General features: G+C 40.1%; 1 protein-coding gene across 1 annotated transcript in view; it reads right to left on the bottom strand.

Moving 5' to 3' along the window:
* The window catches only part of nos1apa (nitric oxide synthase 1 (neuronal) adaptor protein a), a 135,637-nt gene that overhangs the window by 22,850 nt on the left and 96,074 nt on the right, over window positions 1-16,713 (bottom strand). The window contains exons 6-7 of the mRNA XM_053636941.1: window positions 10,366-10,507; window positions 6,393-6,550 (exon numbers count right to left, since the gene is read on the bottom strand). Of these exons, the coding sequence (XP_053492916.1) occupies window positions 6,393-6,550; window positions 10,366-10,507 (300 nt within the window). The remainder of the gene's footprint in view (window positions 1-6,392; window positions 6,551-10,365; window positions 10,508-16,713) is intronic.

Genomic DNA, 16,713 nt, shown 5'->3' with positions numbered 1-16,713 from the left:
GAGAATCTGGAAAGAGCAAACTGTCCTGAAGACTTCCCCATGGCATAAACCCCCGCTTACTGTTAAAAAATTCTGCCACTGGAGACACCGTCCATAAATGATAAATACACGATAAATAAATCTTTTATCTTAGATTATATAAATCTTTTATTATAGAATTCAGGCAATTTTACTGGGGTTATCTCATACAGTGTAGCAAGTAATAATCTGGAAAGACCTTTGTAATATCACAGTCTAAAACTGGATTTAAAGAGAAGCAAATTAGTAAATGAATCACATGTAAATGAATCATACGTAAATGAATCACATGAAAATGTATCACTTGAATATGAATCACATGAAAATGAATCTCATGAAAATGAATCACATGAAAATGTATCACTTGAATATGAATCTCATGAATATGAATCACATGTAAATGAATCACATGTAAATGAACCATATGAAAATGAATAAATAAATTAAAGATATAAATACTTATAATAATGAAATAAATAATGATTGAGATATTGTTGTTAAACAGCACTATTAAAAAAATGTATAGCACTAATAAAATATATATATATATATATATATATATATATATATATATATATATATATATATATATATATACACACACACACACACACACACATATATATCTATTTCATTAGCCTTAGATTGTGTATAACGCCCACCGTACATGTCTCTGTGAATTAGATGTTACTATAGAAACAATAATGTATTAGAACTAGTCTGTTACTACAGACCTGTGCATTGAACTGCTGCCGTTATAGAAAACTCATCAACACCTTCTGAACAATCAGAATGGAGAATTCAACAGCGCTGTGGTATAAAGCGCCAATAAAACAGGTCCAAGAAGAAAGCACATGCTTTCGCCTTAAAAAGCCAACATAAGAGCAGCTTTCCACTGAATGAACACAGCATGTGTCCTTTCTCCTGGTCTAAACGGCTGTGTGTACTGTAGCAAGAAAAAACCCCCCGAAAGACATCACTGACGACTTTCACAGCTCACTAAAAGCCTCCCTCCCTGATGCACTGCCCCTCTGCTGTGGCTTTAATGTCTAAACACGTGACTGCCTCAACCAAAACTGTTTATTTAGTACAGATTAGTTTTTATGTGTCCTTGGCAGAGTTACTCTAACCATCAGTCTTTCTGTACAGATGTCCATATGGTGACACTGATGCGTAACTGGGTGGGGGCCGAGAACAAGATGGCTCTGTCACTGTGTGATTACACCGCCCTCTGTGTGACTGATCAACAGCTGCCAGGCTTCACCAGAGCAGGACGGAAACACGAGGGCACGGGCAGCTTTTCCATTTCGGCTTTGTGCTGAAGTGAAAACAATGGCGAGGCCGAGAGGAACTGATGCGCTGAAGGTGGGGTGGTTTTTAGGTGACCGAGACTCCCTGCACTGCTGACGATAACCAAAATAGCATAATGCTTTCTGTTCCACAGGAACCCTCACTCAGGATACCGTGAGCTGCCCTGGCATTACAAACTACATCTGGCCAGCTAATCCAGTTATACAGCTGTGGAAATGTATGTACGAGTTAGAAAATGAACCAATATCTCAGGAAATATTTACATACAATGGTTTATCATGATTGTGTCACTCAACCAAACACTGAAATGATTTGTAATAAAGACTGAAATTTTTTCCTAAATTTCAAATACAATCTTTTTGGTTCAAGATTTTCCTAAGAGCAACATTGCTTTTGTACTTGTCCAAGAGTTGCACCTGCGTGCTGGCGTTGTGTGCAAATAAAATGCAAAATAGGATCAAGTGCTATTCTATAAGCTGGCGAATATTCTAGTTGGAAGCCCAATTGTTAAATTAAGCTGCATTTTTAATGATTAATGTGATAATACAACTAGGACTGCAATACATTGGTAATATACTAGACTCCGGTTAGATGCTTATTTCAATGCTTGCCATCTGTTCATTCGTACATCATTGCATTTGTCTTTTATCATTTTCATTTTTGAATTGACCTTTGCATGTTGATGTGGTGTTGTCTTACATTTCCCCTTTCCTTCCTTCTTCAGTCTGCATTTTCTATCCTTCATTTTTTTTTTAAAAATCAGGCTTAAAGTATTCGTGTTTAAGGGCAGATGCTTGTACTCGGAACCTCGGAGCTGTGAACGACACCTCCGGCAGGTCGTTTGAATAACCTGAACGGCACACCTTAGAAATCAACATGCATGTGCATAAACTTAGTCGACTTAAATCACAGACTCTATACACCGCCCATAGAGTATATCTTATATAATACAGAAACCTATAATAATAGTGTTTGGCTAGACCCGTTTAGAAAGGACAGAACCTCAAACTATCCAAAGAACCACTGATGATCCGTTTAATCTGTTTTTAAAAAATTCAGCTTCACAGAACAGGTCTTTTGACAAAGTCATAGATTTGTCTTGTATCATCACATATATTATCATAAATAAAGGATATCTAATAAAATATACTCATTCATGCTATATATATATATATATATATATATATATATATATATATATATATATATATATATATATATATACACACACACACACAGAACGGGATAAAGACGTGCATGGCCCCTAGTGCCTAGTGCCTAGTGTTCCTTAAATATCCTCAAATTAAAGCTGAAAGTCTGCAATTTAATATACAATATTTATGATTTATTTCAAACTCCAATATACTGTTATAGACAAAATAATATAAAATAACAACTTTGTCAATGTCCAAATATTTATGGACCTGACGGTGTATCATATTACATCATCCTTAGGTTTTTCTTTCTTTGCATAAAAGCAATAGGATTTTCTTCCTTTCTTTTCTTTCTCTCTTTTTTTTTTAACTGTAAATGTGAATGGAAACTAATATCTACCGCATATCTAATACAGATCGCATTGCTGCTGTTACTGTAGCATGTAAAGAATTTCTCTGCCATTTCTCAGCCACTCCTCCTGTAATCTGTTTAACTATTCTTTTTGTCTTCACCATGTCCCCAGATGGATTCCCAGCACAGTACTTTTCTCTCTAATACCACAATATCACCGCTAATCGGTGCGGGTTCCCTCAAAACTGGCTAAAAGCGCTGGGTCCTCATTTCAGTTCTGCTTCCATAGCAGCAGAAAAAAAAAGGACATTGTAATGATGGTGATGAACATCTGTGAAATCAAAAACCATTTACTGCTTGGGGGATAAAACAGAGTAACACCAGGTGCATCTGATATTAAAGTTGCGGTCAGCGATTATAATACTTGGAAAGCTCTCTTGACGCTCTGGCTCAGAAGAGAAACTCCTGTCTCTTCAGGTCGGGGGGTTTGGGGGGGGGCAACAACATGGTCTATCAACATCCAACCAGTTGGGATTCAGAGAGCTCCACCTCTAACTCTAACATCCAGTATGTTTTAAGGGCGTGGCTTTAACCGGGACACTGAAGGAAGGGGCAGTATTTGATTAAAATAACCAGCAAACATCTTAAAATCACTAACTGTATCTGTCATTTACTTAGCACTCAAACATTTAAAAAGCTGTTGAAAAGGCACAGCGTGTCCCTGAAGTCCCGTTAAACTGAAATGCCACTCTGATTCATTACGATGGAGTTAGGTCAGTATCGGCTTTGAATAATTTCCCTGTCCTTTGATATGCAGCTCATATCTATCCTTGCCTGAAGTGTGAAAACAAAGGAACCTAGGAACAAAAGGTCAGATATCTTTGTTAGTGTGTTGGCTATTCACCGGGCCGAGAATGTCATAGTCACTGTGTGGAATGTGTAAGATGCGACTTTTTGTTGTTGTTGTAGTTTTTTTTTTTTTAAGATATGCATCTGATAGCAACTCTGTCCCTATCAGCCTTGAATGAAGGATCATTCTCTATTTCCCAGAATGCCTTACTGCTAACAGTGGTGTCAGTGGGAATTAGCCCTCGCTTTATCTCTACATAAAGAGAGCGCTGCAGCAGCGCTTTAACCCTTTAGTCTATCCAGCTCTCTTACCTCCTCATCTGTACTCTCACTAGGGATGAGCGATACGGACTTAAAACTACATCACGATATTTTCTGGGATTTATTGCGATAACGATATCAGTGACGATATAAATATAGTACCATTCAACACTGTTTTTGGCTACAAGTGATAGCTGTGATCTTGAGAGCCTCAGAAACACAAACAATGATCTAAAAGTAAAACCGAACCGGCTTTAGATTGTAGCGCTTGCTCTTCGTTTAGCGATAAACTCCTCCTCGGCTTCACGTCCGCCGTTCAGCATTCGCTGACGACACGTTAAGATTTCTTATTCACATGACACTTAAAGTTGCTGGAAAAGGGTGAGTAGGGGGAAAAAAAAAGAAGAAGCTCTTGTTCATTTCTTTTTAAGAGCGAGCAGTGAAACCTGAAATAGGAGAAACAGTTTCCTCATATTAAACTGCACTGTGACATCAGCTCTGAGGACAACCGCTAACTTTACTTGAAAAGTTCTCCTTCAGATGTAGCCAAAGCTGTTTATCAGTAACGGCACTACTAAAAAAAACAACATCTTGACCAAGCAAGCAATCATCGATAGGTGTCTGAATGAATAAGGACAATTAATAAGGCAAGACTGGACACTCACACAGCTGGTCCTCTATAACCTGACACTGTCGGAAACCTAGGATGTGTATCCTGCACTGCATGCGAATCCATGCTGTGATACTGTAAGCATTGAGATACACACATATCTTCTACATTTCCGATAAGTATAAACAGAAAACGACTAAATGATGGGCTCAACATGATCCAGATTCTTGATAAGAAATGGTCCAAGTCGGGCTGTACTATTCCGACGGCTAGAGGAGTTGTGACATGGGGGTCATGGACATGAGCGCTTTCATTTCTACTCAAACGCTATCCTGGGTAATAGAACATGTTTTTATTGGGACTCTCCCTCGTACGCTGACATCTCACAGAATAAATATACTACAAGCGACAATTCACCACATAAAATATGGCTTTCCAATTTTCTGAATAGCAAAATCGCATCTTATCAGCTGACAACATGATCCCCGTCTCATCGCCCCAGAAATCACTCGAAATCACATCCCAACACCAAAAAGAGACCTGTGTAAAGAAAAACACAAGCTACGCTGATACACGCACACACACACACACACACACACACACACACCTAAAGGCAGTTATATGATATGTGGAAATGTTCAGCATGGTGGATCATAATAATAATAATAATAATGAGGGCAATACCATAAAGCAAACACGCATGTCTGAGCTGGTCTACAACACTCCCGAGAGCTTGTCTCTACAATTATTACAGTTTTTACACTGTTTAGACAAGTAACTAATATTTATCGACATAACAAAGACATATTGAGCCAGATTTTCCAGCTTATTTGTGTTAAAACCAAAACATGACTGACTTAATATTACTGTGGTTAAGTCAGTTTTTTATTTTCAGATATCTGTCACACATTCATACCTCTGATGTCAGCTACAGCTGGGCGATATGATGATATAATATCAATATCGTGATCAATTATGTCACAATACATTTTTCATCGATACTGCTGGTATTATCACTATTTTTTTTTTTTTTTTAGAACAATTACAATCAGATTAGATGTTAAGACTGTGTAATGTATAGGCTCCCCAGTGGAGCACCAGGAAAGTATTCGCTCTATGGTTCAGAGATCACAAGTTCCATTCCTGACAATCCCTGAGTCCAAGGGAGCAAAATTGGTAGCTGTTTTATGATAGGGGAGAACTGACTAAATTAGGCAGAAAATTAGGGGAAAATCCAAAAAATAAATGTAATGTAAGAATTTGAAAATATTAAAAATATTTAAAATAATTATTCATTCTCTTTCTCTTTTTTTTTTTTTTTTTTAGACATTAATGTGAATAAATAAGTAAATAAAATCAAGTCAGTATTTTTTTAAAATACTATAAAGACTTTTTCTTTATAAAACTGTTGTTTTGTTGGTAGATCGTTAGCAAACCTAAATATCATATTCATATAGCATAAGTTCTCTTTAGCATACCCCATAAACAAAGCACGCACACACATGCCTACACTCCTACAGCATTCTGCACATTCATACTCTATTATGAACACTTTTCCCAGGCTTCACCGCCTTTAATCAGCATTATACTCGACATGCAATTATGCAACAGCCTGGCAAGCTTCCGATACAGCTTCATTTCCAAGAGACCTGTTTGAGAGGGATTACCTCAACTTTCCTCAGCGATCACAAATAATTAGCACGTGCCATCAATTGAGCAACTATTCTTTGACAACGCTCACTAACTACACACACACAGTCTCAGACTGCACACACTTATTAGCATCATCGTACCTGGGATGAGGAAATCAGGGCCAGAGAGGGGTGCAGCTGTTTACCTTTTTGTCGGTCAGATCCTCATCGTCATTCTTAGCAGCATCCAGGTCAGTGACTCCTCGGCTGAACTCGTCCACTGTGCTGTCAGGGAGTGGCAACTCCTCTGCGTCGATGTCCGTCTCTTCTGCCAGCGTCTTCTCAGCTCCAGTTAACTCCCGATCTGTGGACGATTTATCATCCGTGTTATTGATCCGGATCAGAATGATTCGCTAACTAGAAAAGAATATTCCAGAAAAAAACCCTGAACTCTATCCACCACAACTGTATCCTTTTTAAAATTATTACACACAATGAAATTGACACGTTTTCTTGTATTGAGAAAAGAGAAAAAAGCTTTTTATTCTGAAGGCCTTGCAGAACTCTTTAGATCTTGGCATGATAACACCACACACTTTATTAACAAAGGGAACCCCAGACACTAGATATGAGGGGTATAAATAAGACAGGTTCCACCTGCGCTCCCTAAGCAGGTCCTAATCACTGGCACCCAATCTTCAACACCTGATTCTAATTGATATTTCTGGTGAATAAATGATTGAAAAAACGAATTTTCCTTGTGGTTTTGTTCGAGTATAACAACTTTATCACTAGGTACTGTTTCAAAGAGGATCAAGTGTTTGCTTGTCCAGATCTGTCAAAAAAGCCAACAATTTCTTTCTCCATTACTTATTTTTTCACATGACTGTATGTACAGGTGTTAAATTTGTGGTTAAGTGTTACACAATGTAGTTTTGTGGATGTGATCACACGTCAATACCACAAAAGTGTAAGTAAAGGGAAATACTGTTGACTCTATTGCTCGTGATGTCAAGCTGGATAAATAAGAAATAGAACACAATGGGGCACGAGTTTATAAGAAAATCATCAACAGTAGGGTGGTGTGATCCAGCCTGACGTGAAGCTTACTGTTACATCTCTTACTTATTTAATCCATTAAGAGTTGCATTTAAAGCCCATGTAACAAGCTAGCTCCCGTTATCGCTTATCTTACAGCAGCTATAAGCAGCCGTTCTCTCACCAGTCTCACTTTTGCTCTCGTGAAATTGACAAAGCACAAACTCCTCTGTCCTGGAGACTTTCCTGTGCTTCCACTGACACTGGAGACTCCTTCCGGAAATCCTAAATAAACGTCTCCTCATAGAAAACTGAACCAGATTTAAAAAAATGTGCGTAATTGTTGAAATGCTGTTGTGGCGCATGCTTTATACAAATGCCTGTGAATGAGCGGTTACCATGGAAACGATAACGTATAAATGAATGAGCGCATTAATATAACGTCTAGAAACTGGGACTACTCTACGAGCCGCTGTTATAGAAAATTATTCAGCAGCTTCTGACGAAACCGAGTGAAGAATTCAGCAGTGCTGTAGTATAAAACCGTGATACGAGCTTTTATTAAGACATTGTGCTCACAGAGGAAACGATACCAACGTGCAATAAAGACCTTTTTAAGACCGTGAAAAAGAAGCGAAATCGGACAGAACGGACTAAAAATATGCCAATAATGTCTTCTTTTTTTTTTTGCAAGGACTTTGCATACTTGAAATCCATACTCATATGCAGTTCAACAAATGCCTTAATATTTATTTCATTTCAGTTTTCTTAGAAACGGGAAAATGTTGAAATTTGTGTCTCAGGCAATAACACACACTACAGATAGAGGGAGAGGTAGAGGTACAAGACTGAAAACACACCACATTAGTCCATTAAGGTTCACTATAAATCACAACACGGTAAAAGAATCAAACTAAAATGAATCATATTGAATATACAGCACACGTGCGTAGATATGTGAAAATATCTATATATAATGTGCAATTTGTGTAAGAAACTTGTGTAACGCTGCAGTAAATGAATCTACACGTGAAAGACGTCAGGAAGGTTTACGGCTGATGCGTGATTGAAACTGAGGCTGATTCGTGTTCGCCGAAATAACGACACGGTGTATGCATTTGCCATGTTCACTACTGGCTCACTGGTGATGCTTCTAACATTGTCCCTGAAGCAGTGAGTCTCACACTCTGTTGGAGCTCATGCGAACAGGAGTGTGTCGTATCCCGGTGACAGTGATGTCTACGCTGGCGCTGGGGCTGGGCGACTCTCGTGTGGCTGAGTGCTGGTGCGTGGGTGATGGGGAACTCATATGCATTTCAAAAGGAAGACGCTCCAGAGGGAGTGAAGAGCTCGGAGCAGGATAATATAATACGCCTGAACTCATGGCTCTAGGAGTGGAAGAGAAAGAGCCACTGATCATCACAAGCACTGTTTGACTAATTCCCTGTTGTTAAGCCTGACCGTGCTGGGCATAAAACTAAGAGAAATAGACTTACTCGCTATGATCCCATGGGATGAATATGAAGGGGCGGTTTAATTATACTCACTGAAGCAATTTCAACTCTCATTTCAGCTCTCGTTCCTTAGGCGCTTTTTTTTTTTCTTTTTCTTCTCAGTTGAAAAGGACCCATTTGATATTTTTAATATGAGTGAAACAAGGCATGTGGCTAGTTCAGTCATGCCTGATAAAAATAAAAGTTACACATTATGTTTAGCTCATTTTGACCCACAAGTAACAAAAAAGAGAAGAAAAATGCTAGATATTTTTTTAAAACCTCAAAAGAAACCTGTTCTATCTTACATTATAGCTGTAATATACCGTGTATTTTCACTTTATTAAAGCAATTTCACGAATACTTCATTTACTCCTTATTTTCTGTTCAAAGTGACCCACTTGATGTTTTACTAAAAGCAGAACCAAACATTAAACTTCATGTGCTTGTAATGTCATGATTTCTCATTTCCTGTTTGATTAAAAAACTTATTCATCCCCGGTTTTACGGGGTTAAATGTGTGCCAAAAGTATTGAACGTAACGAGCAAAAATATACAATGAGAAAGAAATGTAACAGCGCTGTTTATTTACAGTTTTCTAAGCTTTGTTTTCTCTAAGCGTGGTTTATGAATGCGCTGCCAAAGCTTACGTATACGCTCGACCATTCTGGCACAAACCTCTTGTGTGGGCGGGGCTTAACAGTCACATACTCTCATTGGCTAGTGAGAGCTTTCGATCGACAGCTCCGGTATCCAGCTGAGGAGGAGGATGACGAAGATCATGATGACGACAACGCTGCGCTGCTCCCCTGAGAGCTCGTCTATGAGGCTACCCACACCTCAAATGTTAATTGCGAACTAATACACTAAGTAAATAAGTCATTTCCACTACAATGTACAAACACTAGAACTATACAGAGAACTGGATCTGTATACTTCCAGGTCGGGGAGCTGTCGATCCAAGTCTCACTAGCCAATGAGAGCACATTGCTGTTAAACCCCGCCCACACGAGACGTTTGCACCATTTATTTAAAGACCGTGTTAAATTTTTGCCACTGAAGTCACTGTTTTTCTTCTCTCATTGTATATTGTTGTTCGTTTCTTAAAAGTTCGATACTGTGGCACAAAGTGAATTCCGTACTGTTTTCTCGTCTGAGACACGTGAGGCCTGCCCTGTCCTTACAAACTGCAGTGTCACAAAGCATAGTAACACACTCCAAGCAAAGTACTATCCAGCCTCTTCCACATACATGAGCTCCGAGATGCCCATGATTGGCTAGTGTCACTGTGATTGACAGGTGAGAGAGAGTAACATCATCCCTCCCACCTAGAGAGCACGGCCAAAGTCACAATTCGGACTCGTAACCTCCTGATGATTGAAGACTTTTCTTCAATTTGCGTTTCTCTAATGAAGGTCATTTTTTGAGTCTGTGATATTTATATCCTTTGACTTACGAGTAATAAGATGAGACATATGTGCTGCTACACTGTATCCCGTTCCATCCATCTCATATTTACACTCCCATCTGCACAGATCTCCAGTCATGTGAACGTGTTATGTGTGTGTGTGTGCTGTTTATGCTGCTCATATTCTGATTGGATGTGTATTGCTGAGGCAACAGCAAAGCGACAGAGTGTATGTTTCACCATGTAGGCCAGAGTCTGCGCAGGTCTTGGGGCTGTCAGCGTCCTCCTGGCCGTCTGCGTTCTGCTGTGTGTGCTGCAGGCTGAGTTTGTGACACACCTCGAACGCTTGACCCACCGTCCGCACGATCCGCATGGCCTGGCTCTGCAAACGGCGACGAAAAAAAAAGAAAAAAAAAAAGTGAGTCATTTTGGAAATGTACAACGATCGAGTGGTTTAATGTTAGAGCTGAGGAGTGTGTGTGTGTGAGTGTGTGTGTGTGTGTGTGCTTGACAAACTGGCTGGCTCGCTAACAAGTGGAAAAGCAGGAAAATGATGATGCCAGTGCTGTCAAACCGAGAGATTAGTTTTAGATGTAAGGTTGAGTGAGGGAGTAAAATTTTGGGCCTGTCTCTTTTACGAAAGATGGAGTCAAGATCTATGTGCAGGTGCAGAGTGTGTGTTTGTGTGTGTGTGTGTGTGTGTGTGTGTGTGTGTCAGGGTACCGCTTTAAAAACTTTATATTCACTTTCCTACTGTTTCCTCACTGATACATTCTCAACGTCAACACTCATTTCAATAGAATCTCATTTCTACGGCACTTTTAACGAGACGCTTTGTCACGAAGCAGCTTTATAGAAATCCAGATGTAGATTTCGATCCCTACTGAACGATTCAGAGGAGACGGTGGCGAGGGAAAAACCTCCCTGAGAAGACATGAGGATGAAAACTTGACAGGAAACCCATCCTCTTCTGAGTGACACTGGATAGTGAGATTGTAAATCATTACAATAAAGAGGGAGAAGGGGAAAGACAAACGTTCAGTATGCTGGAAAACAAGTATACGCGCTGTGCTATTTTCTCCTCCTGTGAGAGCTCAGCGCAGCGACATCTCTGCAGAGCTCTGATAATGTTCTTTCCTTTCCCGTTTAGCCGAGCAGCTCAGGTGTGCGAGACAGCGAGCGTCTCAAAGAACAATGAATGCTTTGTGAACCCTGTACACTTCAGCACAAAGGTCTAAAAGAACCCAGCAGCTACTCGTCACCAAGACGCCACGCTGAGCTTTCGGTAGTTCAAATGAGCGCAGTTACGTACGGCAGCTCAAAGAAATGCTCCTGCTTCTTACTTCCTACACTCCGTCTACCACATCTGTTAATTATGTCTCATTACCACAGAAAACAATTAATGTGTTTCCCTGAACTGGGGAAAAAAAACACAAAAAAAAACCCACTAGAAAACCTGCGTACTCAAAACGAATTTATACAAGTCACATGTTCGTAATTCTGCTAATGAACGTTTACACAAAATGCATATATTTGTAGTACACTTTTTGTTTATGTTTCACATCTGTACAGTCTGTCCCTTCAGAAACTGGGCTGCTTTTATCAGAAGGACAAAATGGACACAAACAGGCAAGAACCTAATTTTCACTTGATCTTACATGGATCCCACAAAATCCTCAGAAAAGCAGAAATAACCAGCGATTACGGTTTTCTGTATTTCTTTATCCAGTGTTAGAAAATCGTAGAAGTCATAAAACACGATGAGGCATGCTGTTATACAGAAATAACAAACGTTTCCATTACATGAGTTCTTTAGCAAGAACAGCACATCCCAAAGTGTTTTATTCCTCTTATAGCACAACTATTGTTGCCAAGGCTAACAATGTCTGTTAAGTTGTACATTTTATCCATTCTTGTTGTGCGTTAAAGTCCTGCTGGGAAGTTCGTATTAAGGAGTTGGGAAGTCGTGATTACAGTGTCAGGTGCATTTGGTCGACGCAAACGGAGAACAAAGAAAGCGCATTGGGTGTGTTTTGCTTTTTTGATGTTTTTAATCAATTTATGACGCCTCTGTAAACTTTACCGCTACATATGACGCCTCTGTAAACTTTACCGCTACATATGAAGCCTCTGTAAACTTTACCGCTACATATGAAGCCTCTGTAAACTTTACCGCTGCATATGACGCCTCTGTAAACTTTACAGTTACATATGAAGCCTCTGTAAACTTTACCGCTACATACGATGCCTCTGTAAACTTTACCGCTACATACGACGCCTCTGTAAACTTTACCGCTGCATATGACGCCTCTGTAAACTTTACCGCTGCATATGAAGCCTCTAAACTTTACAGTTACATATGAAGCACCTGTAAACTTTACCGCTACATACGACGCCTCTGTAAACTTTACCGCTGCATATGACGCCTCTGTAAACTTCACTGCTACATATGAAGCCTCTGTAAACTTTACAGTTACATATGAAGCCTCTGTAAACTTTACCGCTACATATTAAGCCTCTGTAAACTTTACCGCTACATGACGCCTCTGTAAACTTTACCGCTACATATGACGCCTCTGTAAACTTTACCGCTACATATGACGCCTCTGTAAACTTTACAGTTACATATGAAGCACCTGTAAACTTTACCGCTACATACGACGCCTCTGTAAACTTTACCGCTGCATATGACGCCTCTGTAAACTTCACTGCTACATATGAAGCCTCTGTAAACTTTACAGTTACATATGAAGCCTCTGTAAACTTTACCGCTACATATGAAGCCTCTGTAAACTTTACCGCTGCATATGACGCCTCTGTAAACTTTACAGTTACATATGAAGCCTCTGTAAACTTTACCGCTACATATGACGCCTCTGTAAACTTTACCGCTACATACGACGCCTCTGTAAACTTTACCGCTGCATTTGACGCCTCTGTAAACTTTACCGCTGCATATGAAGCCTCTAAACTTTACAGTTACATATGAAGCCTCTGTAAACTTTACCGCTACATATTAAGCCTCTGTAAACTTTACCGCTACATGACGCCTCTGTAAACTTTACCGCTACATATGACGCCTCTGTAAACTTTACAGTTACATATGAAGCACCTGTAAACTTTACCGCTACATACGACGCCTCTGTAAACTTTACCGCTGCATATGACGCCTCTGTAAACTTCACTGCTACATATGAAGCCTCTGTAAACTTTACAGTTACATATGAAGCCTCTGTAAACTTTACCGCTACATATGAAGCCTCTGTAAACTTTACCGCTACATGACGCCTCTGTAAACTTTACCGCTACATATGACGCCTCTGTAAACTTTACCGCTACATATGACGCCTCTGTAAACTTTAGTTACATATGAAGCACCTGTAAACTTTACCGCTACATACGACGCCTCTGTAAACTTTACCGCTACATACGACGCCTCTGTAAACTTCACTGCTACATATGAAGCCTCTGTAAACTTTACAGTTACATATGAAGCCTCTGTAAACTTTACCGCTACATATGAAGCCTCTGTAAACTTTACCGCTACATATGAAGCCTCTGTAAACTTTACCGCTACATATGAAGCCTCTGTAAACTTTAGTTACATATGAAGCACCTGTAAACTTTACCGCTGCATATGAAGCCTCTGTAAACTTTACCGCTACATATGACGCCTCTGTAAACTTTACCACTGCATATGACGCCTCTGTAAACTTCACTGCTACATATGAAGCCTCTGTGAACTTTACAGTTACATATGAAGCCTCTGTAAACTTTACCGCTACATATGAAGCCTCTGTAAACTTTAGTTACATATGAAGCACCTGTAAACTTTACCGCTACATATGAAGCCTCTGTAAACTTTAGTTACATATGACGCCTCTGTAAACTTTACCGCTGCATATGACGCCTCTGTAAACTTTACCGCTGCATATGACGCCTCTGTAAACTTTACCGCTACATATGACGCCTCTGTAAACTTTACCGCTGCATATGACGCCTCTGTAAACTTTACCGCTACATATGAAGCCTCTGTAAACTTTACCGCTGCATATGACGCCTCTGTAAACTTTACCGCTACATATGACGCCCTGTAAACTTTACCGCTACATATGAAGCCTCTGTTCCTGGTGCTCCTGGAGCGTTCGTCTGGTTTCAGACTAACTTGATTCTGTTGAACCCCGGGACATTTGTGCAATGCCAATTTTTCATGTGAACCGTGCTCTGTTTCGGACTAAACTGCCAGTGTGATTGCCCCCTTAGAGTAGCCAATGGACCCACTGGCATGTTTGTAGACAATGGGAGGAAACCAGAGAACCTGGAAGAAACTCAAGCAGACATGGGGAGCCAATCAGGGATCAAACCAGGGACCCTGTAGCGGTGATGCAACAATGCTTTCTCTCTGTGCCACACATCTGAATGGTAGGAACAAAGTTAAAAAGCTTCACATTTTTCCCGACATTGCGTGCTTTGTGCTGCTCTCGCTCCTACAAGAAAGGCAGCACAAAAACGACATTTAACGAAGCTTATTTTCCGAAATAACTCAAAAGAAATGGCTTGATATAATGACTCCAATGCTATGGCCAATGTTATCACTGCAGTGTGAACACTTCTCTCCCCGAAGAGCTCCAGGCAGCTTATTGCAGCCCAGGTACAACTGGTGACGGGTAATGACTCCACTGAACGCCATTGAAAATGTGCGTTACTGTGATGAACGTCGACGCAGGTGAAAGAAACGAACCAGAGAGCAATCTCTGACGAACAATCACGTTCCACAGAGCCCTGTGTGAAATAATGGACCATTTCTGAGTCGGATTGTTCCAAAATGTCTACGTTTTCACCTTAAGAACCCATAGACGCTGCCGAAATGTCTCACTTGGCTGAACGAGAAGAATGAGTATACCTGCATGCGTCAGGATGCCAGAATGACTTCCTCTATCTTTTAAATTCATTTCTTTGTATTTAGAGGTGAGACGATGCCAAGAGAGTGAGCTTGCTCTCTCTGAAAATTACCAGCTAATAAGAAAGTCTCTTTGTCGAAACCCTGAGGACTAAACTGCTGTGTACAGCAAATCTTGAAAATGGAAGAGACCAGTACAAAACTCAGCGATGTTTCCCCCCACCCCCCAATCTTCCCTTCTTCAGTTATTCAGCGTTCAGCTCATCACCTGAAACTAGCTTTCATTTCATGACACTGTTTGCATTCCGGTCTCATCACACGCGTATTAAAATGTCTCAGTGTAGATCGTTAACATGTGAATCATAGCACACCTCCGTAAGACACACCTCACCATCAGCTCATGCGTAAGTGCACTGCCTCCATGGTCACATAAAGTCCACTAATCCGATACGATTTTCACTCCTAGACTCTGACTAGTCAGAATTCATGACGTTTGAATGTTAGCTGATGTCAGAGTAGACTACAGGCTGAAATACTGAACTGAATTTCAGGAAAGCTGTTTGCTGTTTAATATCTAGACACATGACAGTATAACTGCATTGGGAAAATTATATTTGATTACACCACATTAAAGATGGCCTCCCCCCACACCATTTCCTTTCGAGTAACTGAATATCCCTTCATTAATACTGCATTCGACTTCCTCAGAAGTCAGAACTCAGAATTACATCATTTTCAACCGTGCGTTTGGGCTATAAAGTGAAAAAAAAACAACAAAAAAAAACAACAACCTTTGATGAGTGATGTATATTTATCTCCTTAGACCAGTGGATTGTTTAGTCAGTGTTATAGATTTCACAAGCGAATACTTGTTTATACAGTAGAACTGATTTAAAAGAAAGAAGCTCTACACTACTTTATTTACTGTTGGTGCTCTGAGCAGCCATGGTGATTTGACCTCACTTGCTAAACTCGGGCTTGAGGAGACGAGTCCCGAGCTTTACGAGTAAGAATTCCCGGTTGAGGAAATGTGTTCCGAGTTACAACGTTCAGTCGAACGGAGTGCGGATCTTTCGGGTATTCTGATATTTAAATTAGGTAGATGGCACAACCCTCGTTTTTCCTGTTCCAGTCCTCGAATAATGTAAAAAAAAGAATTCATCCCTAAGCAAACCTATTCAGCGTATGCCAAATCAGCAGAAATGGGGAAACAAATAAGTTATGTTATTTGGGTTAGCTATTTGAATATGTTCTCTGAAAGAGCGATAGGAGAATTCAAGTCTCAGCTGATAGCGTATGTGTGTTCTGGGACATTTTCCTATTCAATTACAACAGTGACGAGGAAAAAAAACAAAGTGTTCTTTCGAATAGTTACCATGTGCGGTGTGCTGTCTCGAGCATGCTCATCACCAAAGCGAAGAGAAAGCACAAGCTTTTCCCCATGGCATTTATGCAACCTCTCAGCGCCAAACTAATAACTCACGTCATAGGTGTATTTATAGCTGACAATTTGTGGCCTTACTCAGTTGTAGAGAATCCTGGATTATGTTGCTTGCTGATGATGCCTGAGCCATGTTAGAAAATCCCCCATCAGCCCCCAAGGCTGTCCAGGCCGAACATAATATCTACATTTTCTACAGAAATTCTAAATCCGATTGTAAACAAACCAGCGGAAGCAAGTGATTTCC

This window comes from Ictalurus furcatus, chromosome 11 (genome assembly GCF_023375685.1).
Source record: "Ictalurus furcatus strain D&B chromosome 11, Billie_1.0, whole genome shotgun sequence".
Lineage (NCBI taxonomy): Eukaryota > Metazoa > Chordata > Actinopteri > Siluriformes > Ictaluridae > Ictalurus > Ictalurus furcatus.
The sequence above is the reverse complement of the archived record's forward strand: the minus strand, read 5'-3'. Positions and strand labels throughout refer to the sequence as shown.